Source organism: Diceros bicornis, chromosome 38 (genome assembly GCF_020826845.1).
Source record: "Diceros bicornis minor isolate mBicDic1 chromosome 38, mDicBic1.mat.cur, whole genome shotgun sequence".
Classification (NCBI taxonomy): Eukaryota; Metazoa; Chordata; class Mammalia; order Perissodactyla; family Rhinocerotidae; genus Diceros; species Diceros bicornis.
Window position 1 is genome coordinate 29,919,201 of NC_080777.1, and position 11,581 is coordinate 29,930,781.

The window sequence follows — 11,581 nt, forward strand, 5'->3', positions numbered from 1 at the left end:
TCTGGGGGTGCAACAGGATGTCAGAATTTCTCAAAATGGGACCTTCTGTATCACAGCACCCACACTGGGGGCTTGCAGCAATGCAGACCCCTGGGCCCTGTCTCCAGCCTGCTGAGTCATCGTCTCTGGGGGTGACCCTGGCACCTGTGTTTTTAATGCATTCTGGGAGGAAAGATGCTTGTACGGGCTTCAGCCAACCACAAAGCTATAGGAACCGACTGTCAAGGTTGGTAGGGTCTTCGGTATCTTCTCCCCCAACTCCCTTATTTTACACACAGGGAAACTGAGGCCCAGAGAGGGGAAGGAATTTACCTGAGGCCCCACAGCTGATTAGTATGTGCCTCTGGAAAACTAAGCTAGACCTCTCCACCCACCCCAAGCTGCCTTCCTTCCACACGCCCCCTGCCTCACTCTTCCTCCCAGCCCAGTGCCTGCTGGAGACACAGTCCTGAGAGCCTCTGATCCAAGCCTCCTCACCCAGTCAGAATCAAACCTGTAGGTCATCTGGAGAGGCACCTGCCTGGCGACTCTGGGCCAGGGTGACCGTATATGCCCCTCTCTCTGGCCCCAGATTTGCTTCTACCTCCTGGTTTTTCTTTCCTTGCCTCTCACACCCATGCAGCCAGTACATTATTCCTTTAGTCCTGGCTCTTTCTCAGTATTCTGCCCCATGTGGCAAATAGTAGGGGGACCACTGAGCGCTCAGCTCCAGTTGGGTCCACTCGCTAGATGAGAGGGTTCGGGACTCTTCGGGGCAAGGATGGAAGTCCCAGGGAGCTCTTCTGGGAGCAGGTGTGCTGAGTGGCTGGAAGCCTGCTATTCGTCACGCTGCAGGTTCTGTGACAGCCGCCTCTGACAATATTGTGACTTGTGGGGGATGAGCGAAACGATAGAATTAGCAGCAGAATAAATAGTCCCCTGCCTGCATACTCCGTGGAAGTGGGGTGTTTCCTGCCTGGGGGCCCATCCAGCGTTCTTTCTAGGGCCTCTGGGGTCGTCAGATGGTGAGGAGAGGATGGGGGGGAGGAATCCGTTCTGCCTGAGGGCCAGGGATATGTGTGTGCCGGGTCATCTGTCTCTGAGCCACACCGCAGGATGGAGCCTTCGAACGCTCAGGGGAGGAGTGAATCCAGCGCAAGGTCGCCTCCTGCCGGAACACCAGAACGCAGCAGTGGGACCCCTGAGCAGTGGGCAGGGACCTGAACGGTATCAGAAGACGAAGGGTGCGCGGTGGTGGGCCTGCACCGCCCTCTGTGGCTGGGCTTGGACGGATTGTCCTTGGGCAGACGAGAGGGATAAAAGTGATTCAGATTCCCAAAGACATTGGACTCAGCGTCAACACAAAATGAGCATCCACAAATGCTGGTCGTGATGTGGTGGAGCAGACTCCGAGAATCTTTGGTGGGGGTTGTGCTAAATATTATCAGGAGGAGGGTGCCCACTGGCCAGGGCTGGAAATCATTTTGTTAGGAGATATTTGTGCTGTAATGGCTTTTATTATAAAGGTATTTGGCCTGTGTGCACTACGAGCCCAAACTGTGACAAATTTTAGAGTTTAGAGAAGACGTGGACCCTACCCTTGGGATCTAAGCGAGTCGGGAGAGGGTTTTTTTTTCTTCTTGTAGGGAGTTGTTGGGAGAGTGTGAGCGTGCGTGTGCGTGTGTGTGTGTGTGTGTGTGGTGCTTAAGTGTTCCTTTCCCAGACGAAAGTAGTTCATTTTGTCTAGCCTGGATTTCTAAGTGGATCTGTTCCCAGACTGTCCTGCACGGTAATTTACATTGCAATCACTCTTTAGGTGGTGCATCTCGGTGCGTATCAACCTGGCTCACGACGTGGACGATGAGACAGAGGGCTCTGGTGCAAAGATCCCTGGGCCAGGAGACCCCTGCCCCGCTGTTCACAGCCTGTGACACTGGCCTGAGCGAGATGTTGTGTTTCCCTGTCTGTAGGATGAGGGCAGATGACTCTGTCGAGTTCTGAAATGCGGTATCTGGAAAGCGCTCCTCCTCTCGACTCTTCCCTTCCTCCTCTTGGCTCCCACCCAGTCCAGAAATCAGACGTAGACCCCGTCCTCTGTGGCCTCTGCCCTCGGCTACACCTCTTGTGTGGGTGCTGAAACGCTGGTGGAAGTAATTAAGATTTCAGCAGGCACTTATTGCAGTTTACTTAATTGTCAGCTAATCATTAAAACTATTCAGAACTTGGGGAAGTTTGACTGCTGGGTGATGGTTCCCTCGAGCCCTGCTCCTTCTTGCATGCCCCCAGATCTGTTGGGGGTATAACGGTCCATTGGAGGCTCCCATGCATTACTACAGCAGATTTTAGACTATGGCCAGAGAAGGCCCCTGAGGCCCAGCATTTCCCAGAGCTGAGACTGGCTGCAAGGGACCAGGGTTGAAGATGTGATGTCAGCACGGAGGGAGTCAGGCCTGATGACTCAGTGACAGGGGTTTGTCACCACCTCATCACCCCTACCTCCAAGTATGAGGGCCTCCGCCAACCAGAGCGGGGTCCCTCTCTGTTCTGTGTGGTCCACCTGAGCTGCGCCCTGTGGGGCAGCACCACCCTCCTGCAGATGAGAGAGCCTGCTGCAGCCCTGGCCTGGGTGTGTGCCCATCGCCCACCCGCCCCTTTGTGCCTTCTGACAAGCAAGAGCTATCTTTGATACAGCACCTATTGTGTGCAGGCCCCATACTAAGCTCCTTATGTGAATTAGCTCTTTCATCCTCACAAGGACCTTACCCGGCAGGTACTGTTATTCTCTCCGTTTTACAGAGGGGAAAACTGCGTTGAGGGGAGGTGCCTCGTTCAAGGTCAAGCAGGCTGGGAGAGGGCGGTGCTGGGGTCTGAACTCAGGTCTTTCCGACTCTAAGAACTGTGTTCTTGCCACCGCACCGTGCTCTCAGTTCTTGCTCAGTGACTCAGTCTCGGTTAGCGAGTTCATAGTCTTGCCCTCCTGGGGAAGCCTCTTTTCCCGGTTCTGACTCCAGAGCAGAAAGAAGGACCCTGTTTACCACCATCCTTCCAGTGCACCACCCCTTCTCAAGGTTAAATTTCCCCTGTGCACCGCTTTAGTCCTTTTGCTTCCTCACCTACAATGGAAGACACGTCCACGTGAATCTCCAGGCCTGTGTCTGCAGAATTGCAGAACTGCGTGTGTACAATTCTGATGTGAGGATTTCCACAAACTACGGGCTGGACCATGAGTAGATGTGTATGTCTGGAGACCCGGGTGTGTATTATGAGGCACTGTATTGTCTTGGAAAGAACAGGGGCTTTGGGTCAATGGAAAGTGCCCAGCGCGTGGAAAATGTTCGGTAGCCGGGCATTATTTGCGTTTGCCTGTGTGGGCACCCGTGTGTCAGGTTTATTTGATTGCCAGTCCTTCGTCCCAAGACTCGTGACAAAGACAGTGTGCTCTCTGTGGTCTTGCATAAGAGGCAACAGTGTGTAGAAAGGAACACCTCCCTACCCTGCAGTGCCCCAGTGCATGCTGGGAGGATGCTGTTGTTTGTGGCGACTGTGAGTTACCATGGTGATGGCTGCACTGGAGGAGACTGTTGCTCTCTTCTGAGCCTGAGGAGCACACACATCCTCCCTGGTTGCTCCATTTGCAGGGAAAGGCTTGGGGCAGCGGCCAGGAATATCCATGTCAGCCTAGAAATGCCAGGAGCCCTACCTGGCCCCCCTCCAGCCCTGCTTCGTGCACACACACACACATGCACGCACACACACCCCACTCTGGCAGCTGGACCCTGTGCTGTAGGAGCTGAGACAGCAAGCACACTCAGGCACTCAGAAGAAGGCTGTGAGGTGTGTCCCAACCAGGGCATCCAAAGAAGGAGCGAGGTGTATTCTGCTGGCCAGCGGGGGCCTCGGGGAGAGCTGAGTCGGCTGGAGAGCCTCCTCATCTGCACGCAGGTGCCACCTAGGCTGGGAGTGTCCTGAGCGCATCCCACTCTGAGGAACGCAGGGGGAAGGAGCAGAGCTACCAGGGCCCTCCATCTCTGCTGGTCTATGCTGTTTTGTCCCCAGGGCCCACCACCCCACACCCAAGCATTTGACAACGACACATGGAGGCAGTCTCCACAGCATCCTGACTTAGCCAGTAAAACAAATCCTCGAGCTTTCGGTTCTCATCACTACATGGTAGTGTGATACCTTCTCTGATCCCTTTACCCCATCTCTGCTCTGTCCCACGGGAGACAGTGAGGAAGGAGTGAAGGTCAGGAGAGGGCAAGGGGGTGGGGTTAATTCTTTTGCAAATGCAACTTATTCATATTTTTAAGCTAAAAATGTAAAGATTTGCCTTGGAATCAGGATGTGCAAGTCAAATTGCCCCCCACCCCAGGCAGAGTGTCCGGAGCCCCTTCGTGTGCCGGTCAGTCCTCCCACCCTGGGGAGTGCTGCACCCCCAGGAATGTGTCCGTGCCCACAAGTGTGGAGCACAGCCAGACTCCTCAGGAGCCCCTGAGACCCACTCTGACCCACCAAACCCTCCCCTGCTGAGCCTTCCAGAGCAGGGTGGCATGCCTAAGATGACCACCAGGGGACACTGCTGGGTGTGCATGGAGGAAGCTTTCGAGTGTCGCCTCTGCAGGACCATCCAGGCCTCGGAGGGGAGAGCAGATCCTGGTCGCCCCAGCAAGTCAGCTCTGTCCCAAACTCCTCCTCCGCACGCCCCAGACCTACCCCAGCAGGAGGCTGCCTGGAGCCAGATGTTCTCCCATTAGCATCTCTCTGTGACCTCCTGCTGGTCACCCCTCCCGGGACCTCAGCCCCTCTCTTCTTCCAAGGACTCTTGTGGCTCTAGTTTTTGGCAAGTCTAGGAGACTTTGGGGTGTCCCACCCCACTCCACTGACGTGGAAATGAGGTGGGGGCTAGGGTGGGTGCCTTTGAGGGAAGAGTTGTGGGGAAAGAGCACACTGTGATCAGCGCAATGAGAAGTAGCAAAGTGTCTCTTTCTGTCACCATTGGAACGTTGAGACCTAGGTTCCCACAGCCCCCTGTCTGCCCCAGAGCCTGGAGCATTAGGGCACAGCGACCCTCTGGAGGCTGGCCACGGGGTGAGTTAAATATTCTTCCCTTTAAAAAAAAAAAGACATCTTCCTAATAGGACATGTATCCATCCATTCTTTTTTTAAGGTATTTTTGTATTTTTCTATGGTGGTAGCATCCATGCATTCCTGAAATGCTCAGTGAGCACCCACTGTGTGCCCTCACTGTGCTTGATGCTCGTGGTACAGGTGCCCTGGGACATCAGAAGAAATACAAGTTTCTTCTGGACTCACCTCTGCCCTGTGCTACAGGCCAGGAGGCTGACCTTGGGCATTGACTTCACCTCCTTGAGTCTGTTTTCTCATCTGTGACGTGGGGACAGTAGTGCATGTCTCCCATAAACATTGTAGGGATTCGCCTCGCTGATGCATGCAGAGGGCCAGGCCGGCACCTGCAGACGTCTCGGAGGAACCCTTCACCTTCCTCTTGGGGACTGCACAACCCTTGGAGAGCGTGCCTTTTCCCTCATCTGTGCCAGACCCATAGAAAGCATTGCCCTGGCCCAGAAACCCACATCTTGGCACCCTGTTCTTGGTCCCCATGTAGGCATTTTAGAACCAAGCTATAAAAACACATACATGCACTTTCTGATCCTGTCTGTATTCCATGCCAAGCCATCAGTCAGAGCCATGGGCGGCTCACAAGGTGGCACTTGCCAGGGTAAACAGGCATTGGCAACCACAGAAGTGACGCCAGGCTGGGGATGGAGCTCAGGCCCCTGGCACAGAGGTCTGCCATTTGTCCTTTCTCCTTGCCACCAGCATGGAGGCCTGGATACGTGGTGCTGACCACAAGAGAGCCCGTCACCTCCTCCGTCACCACCAGCAGCCCTCTACAGGCTCCCGGGGAGGGGAAAGAGAGGTGGCCTGGTCTGGGTGTGGAGTCCACTCTCAGAAAAGGTGCCTGAAGGCTCCCTGCTGGCCCTGCCAGCCTCCCTGGGCTGACAAGACAGTCAGGGCAGTGCCTGCCAGCCGGCCTGAGTGTAATCTTGGGGAACAAACGCCTCTTGAAGGGGTTCAGAAATGTTCCCTTTGGCAGCTAAAAGCACCTTCTGCTCCTGCTGAGTCTGCGGGTGGGGGAGGGAGCGAGTGGGCACTCTGGCCTTCGGGAGAGGGTCGCAGAGGGTCTGAGGATGGAGGGAAGGGACGTAACCAGAGGGCCCAAGATCTCGGGTTTTCTCATTGCTTTGCCACCTTCTTCTGTCGGTCCCTGACTGTCTCAGAGAGGGACTTTCTGGAAGGCTTTGGGGGGTTTGATCCCATTCAGCGACTTTGGGGGCAGGGCCAGGTCCTCTTCCTCTTGGTGTCCTCAGGACCTACCATGGTTCCTGGCATGAAGTGTGTGTTTAATAGAGATTTCCTGGGTGGGTTGATGGAAGGAAGGAGAAGATCTTTGAGTTCATGCTCAGGTACCCTCAGTCTTCTGGGTGGTGTTCCACCCTGGAAAGGAGATGGGAGAAATGTGTTTGCTATTGTAGATTCTCCCCTGTCCAGGCTAATATCCCACCTGAAAACCAAGGCTGGATGAAATGACCCTGACTGTTCAGGATTCTGAGAGTGGGCCCACACCCACACATCCTCGTCACTCGTCGCACCTCCTGTCTGGGGTCTGAATTGCCCAGAGCTCAGTCTATGCTCCAGAAGATGACTTCTTGTCCTCCCCACCTCCCCACCAGCCCCTCACTTTAGGGGGCTCTTTCTGAACTATCTCCCCTGGACCCCAGGGAGCAATTCCGATGTTCCCTATCAGTGCCTGAGGCTCAGGGAGTGTGATATGCTCACACCATCTCCCTAGAGCCCGCTGTTAGCGTCTCTTCCTAACTCTGTGGTCAGTGACGTCATGTTGGTGCTTAAAAGCAGCCATGGTAGAAATACTGACACCGCAGAAATCGGCAAACACTACATGTGAGGGGGGTCCCTGCCTCCAGGAGCCATGTTAAACATTTACCAGCACGTCACTGGAGAAGCAGTTTCAGGCGGATGCTCCGGCTGACCTCAATCACGGAAGCCTTGCCCAGGACCTCTGCTGTGAGAAGCAGGGCCTCCCAAAATGAAGTCAGGGGCAAAAGCGGTTACTCAGGGTGGGGGAGTCTGGGAGCAGTGCATAGACACAGGAGGCCCCATGTCTTCATCCATCTTCCAAGGCTGAGACCTCAGAGGCTCAAGGGCATGAGTCCAGGGCTTTTAGGTGGGCCTGCAAGCCAGTGACCAGCATGCCCTGGAGACCGGCCTCTCAGGATCTGGTGTCCCGAGACCAGAGGACACCAACCTGCCAGGCTCCCAGCAGTAAGTCCTATTTACTCACATGGCTCTTTCTTTTCTCCCTCCCAGACCCAGAGTCCCAGAGAAAGAGGACAGTGCAGAACGTCCTGGATCTTCGACAGAACCTGGAAGAGACCATGTCCAGCCTGCGAGGGTCCCAGGTGACACACAGGTAAGTGCGAGCTGCAGAGGGGTCCTGCCCGCTGCTGCCCTCTTCCCATCTCCCATTCTGGGGGGGCAGGGTCCCAGGGTCTCCTGGGCACCTGGGCACCAGAGGTCAGCAGAGGGCCTGCTGCAGTTGCACAGACATTCGGAGCCCCACGGAGCCACCACCACAGGGAGAGGAGCGGCCAGCCATCTCAGCAAAGAGGGCTGGCTTCATCTGCTGTCTGCTTGAGCTCAAGCGTTTGATTTCATTTAAGTGAATAAGCTTGAAAACCACTGGAGTGCGGGCTGTGTGACTTCACTGCCCACGTTCCCTCTTGAGACGTAGTCTCCTCGTTTGTCACAGGGGTTATTCCATACTTCTCCTCCTGGTCTGAAGTTTCCCTTGATCCCGGACTCTAGGATCATGCCCTTCCCCTTCCGACACCCGGATCTTTTCACTCTGTCAGGCAAGTCCCTCCTGCCGCTTCAGCCAGTGGCGAAGGGAGGCTTGAGTGCACAGCAGGGCCCATGCAGTGTCACCTGGCTTCCATGCCATGTGGGCGCACCCCTCCGCCCACCCCTCCAGCTGTGCTGCATCCAACCCCCCACCCCCACAGCACCCTGGAGTGCATCCTGGCCACAGCCTCTGCTGTGACTCAGAATTTCCCCCCGGCTCCCCAGATGAGCTCATGCTGTCAGCTCCAAGGGGGACAGGGGCTGGGCGACACTCGGGGGGTAGAGGGAGAGAGCAGACAGCCAGGATTGGGAAATCATGGGGGGCGTGGAGCAGGAAGGCAGCCTCTCCAGTTGGACTGGAGATGGGTTCCTCCCCATCTCCTGGGGTTGGAAAATGAGAGCAAAGTTGGGACATAGGGGCAATGGAGGGAGAAGGGGTTTTCTTAGCCCAGTGTGTGGCCGAGTGATATCCAGACTTAATTTATATACCTACAACGACAGAGAGCTCTTTACCTCTCGGTCATCTCGGTCCACTGTGGGACTGACATGACTGTGAAGTGAAACTAAATCAGGGTCGGTAGCTGTCACCCACTGGCTCTAGTTCTCCCACGTGAGGCCGCCCTTCTCCTCCCTCCGCTGCCCTTCCTCCGGCCCATCCCGCCCTCCAGCTTGGACACTCAGCCCTGTGCTCCCAGGCATCTAAGATACTTTACGTGATAAATCAAAGCCCCTACTCTCTGGGGTTACCTCTGCTCAGGCCAGAGGACCCTGACTACTGAAAAGGATGTGACCAAGGAGGTCTGAGAAAAAAGTGAACAGTGAGGCTCCAGGAGGCCCTGGGACTCAGGCCCCTTACATGTCTCCAGCCTCCATCCCTCACAGCCCTGAGCAGGAACCCAGGTGGGACAGGTCTGGCTCTGCTTGGTTCACCGTTCTGGGGACCTAGTGAGTGAAATCTTGAATGTCCTCCATCCCCCATCGGGGGAAGTTGTTGGAATAGGGCTCAGCACAAGTCACCACCAGCCCCAAGCCAAAGAAGGCAGAAAGTGCTGAGTTGCTGAGAAGGCCACACCCAGATGACTCAGCCACAGGGGAGGGCAGCAGCTCCAGCCTCCGGGTGCCACTGACTGTGAGCAGCCGGCCCCAGCCCCCAGGTTAGGCAGGACAGCTGGACCCCAGCAGGCCTGTTTGCCTTCTGCTTGGGGGCAGGGGGAAGAAGGAGGCTGAAAGCCTTTTGCATAAAGCTGGCTGGTTTTGGGGGAGAGCCTCAGGCCTCTGGCTTCTGTCTCCCTTTACGGGAAAGGAACCAAGAGCCCTGAAGCTGGTTTTTCTGTTTACTGTGGACCCAGAGCCACTTCCTCTCTTAGCCTGTGGTTTATATTCTTCCTGTCCCACACTTCGACAGCCCAAACAGTGATTCCCTGAATTTTTATGGCTCTTTTACTTTTTAAAGTGTTTTCCATCAATCAGCCCTGGGAGTCGACAGGATATGTACAGATCCCTGTGTTAGAGAAGGAACAGGAGGCTGGGGAGAGGGTCTCTTGCCAGAGTCCCACAGAGTCACCCAGGCTCACTAGGGGGTAGGGGAGGCCTGTGTCCAGCAGGCTTAGAACCTGTCCCGGCCACTGACCCTCAGAACAAACGTGGGCTCCATCTTTGAGGCTTATAGTCCAGTGTGTGCTTCCAGCAAGGTTATTTTCACCCTGGAACCGACAGGCTAATTCTAGATTCAATTCCTTTTCAGAAACTTTTATTCCTGTTCTGCTTCCTCTATTTCTACTGGCTTGTTTCCCCCACGAGGAGAGCGTCTGGGTCAGTGGGCCGGGGCTGGAGAGGAAATGAAACTCCCTCCCCTGCTCCAGGCCCACCACCGTCCCTACCCCAGTGTCCTCTGCAGAGAGAGGCAGGACCAGGGCTGGATGCAGGTCTGGGAGTCAGAGACCACCCTGCTGAGCTAGAATCATACCCTCCCCTACCCCACCAACTTAGAGATGTCCAGAGACGCATTTAGGGGATGAAAAACTGAAATAGAGCAGGAGGCACTTTGAGTGCAGAGAGCGGAACAGGAGGCGGGCCGGGAATGGGACTGAGGAACTCGGGTGCTTGGCACAGCCCACACTGCACTAATTTTGTTACCGTGGTGTAGGCTAACTCAAAACCTAATCCTCCGGGAGCTCATCGTGGTCGTCGTCATCCTCTTCCCTCTCCTCTTCGTCTCGCTGTCATGGGCAGTCTGTTGTTAAGCACTCACTGTGCGAGGCCCTGAACTGAGTCTTATGGCGGGAACGTCCCTGCTCTTCAACTCAGCACGTTCATCTTGGGTTTCTCCTCTTTGCTTCATTCTTGAGCATCAACTGCATGCCAGGCCCTGTGCAGAGTGCTGAAGTGCAGTGGTGAGTGAGGCAGACAGAGTCAACAGGCCCACAGTCTGTCCTTCAGGGAAAATCTACTCTCTCTGGGGTCCACAGTCCTTAGAAACAGAAATAGCACAGTGTGTGACGCAGTGCACACAGAACATAAAGGAGGGCCTGGAGGGGAGAAGCCGTGTGGAGACCAGGTCAGGAAGACCCCACAAGCATCAGAAAAAGCAGTCACTAACCGCCCTGCCCAGCCACATTCCCCACTCGCCCACAGCACTTCTTCAGGGACCGTCATGCCCAGCTTCAAGGGCTGTTTGGTTCGCTCTGGTTCCACTGATCAAAAATAAAAATAAAACCCTGTTTTCTCAGGGTTGGTAGAGACAATTTGGGAAGAGTTTCTTTCTTTTCAAGGAACTTTATAAAAACAAGAATAGAGGGCCGGCCCAGTGGTGTAGTGTAAGTTTGTGCACTCCACTTCGGCATCCCAGGGTTCACACGTTCAGATCCTGGGCGCGGACCAACACACCGCTTATCGAGCCATGCTGTGGAGGCATCCCACATACAAAGTAGAGGAAGATGGGCATGGATGTTAGCCCAGGGCCAGTGTTCCTCGGCAAAAAGAGGAGGATTGGCAACAGATGTTAGCACAGGGCTAATCTTCCTCACCAAAAAAAACCCCAAAAAAACAAGAATAGAAAAATCAATGTCCAGCTCCCATCCTGACCCCCAGGGTGACTGAGAAATGGATGTGCTCACAGAAAGAAGACTCCTGCACTTTGTGTAACTCACATCCAGCCACAGATTGCCGAGGCTGTGCAGCTCTCGTGGCCGCCAGATCCTGTTTCATTTGCTCGACCCCGTCTGGTTTAGTTAGGCCAAGCTGCTGAGCCCTTACCTACAGCTGACTTGGGTGGGCATCACCACGAGGCTGGGTGGGACCACGAGGCTGGGTGGGACCACGAGGCTGGGCGGGACCACGAGGCTGGGTGGGACCACGAGGCTGGGTGGGCATCACCACGAGGTTGGGCGGGACCACGAGGTTGGGTGGGACCACGAGGTTGGGTGGGACCACGAGGCTGGGTGGGCATCACCACGAGGTTGGGCGGGACCACGAGGTTGGGTGGGACCACGAGGTTGGGCGGGACCACGAGGCTGGGTGGGACCACGAGGCTGGGCGGGACCACGAGGCTGGGCGGGATTATCCATTTCTCTCTGAAGCCAAATCCGAGCCGCCTCTCTAAGCAGATTCAACTGTACTTTCTCTGCAGCCACCTTGGCCCCCAAGGGAGGAAGGCACC

The 11,581-nt window shown here is 55.5% G+C and overlaps 1 protein-coding gene across 6 annotated transcripts in view; it reads left to right on the forward strand.

Moving 5' to 3' along the window:
• The window catches only part of NAV1 (neuron navigator 1), a 235,722-nt gene that overhangs the window by 135,811 nt on the left and 88,330 nt on the right, over nt 1-11,581 (forward strand). For all 6 annotated transcript variants that reach the window (XM_058533784.1, XM_058533785.1, XM_058533786.1 and 3 more), the window contains one exon: nt 7,390-7,492. In XM_058533784.1, coding sequence (XP_058389767.1) covers nt 7,390-7,492 — 103 coding nt within the window. The remainder of the gene's footprint in view (nt 1-7,389; nt 7,493-11,581) is intronic.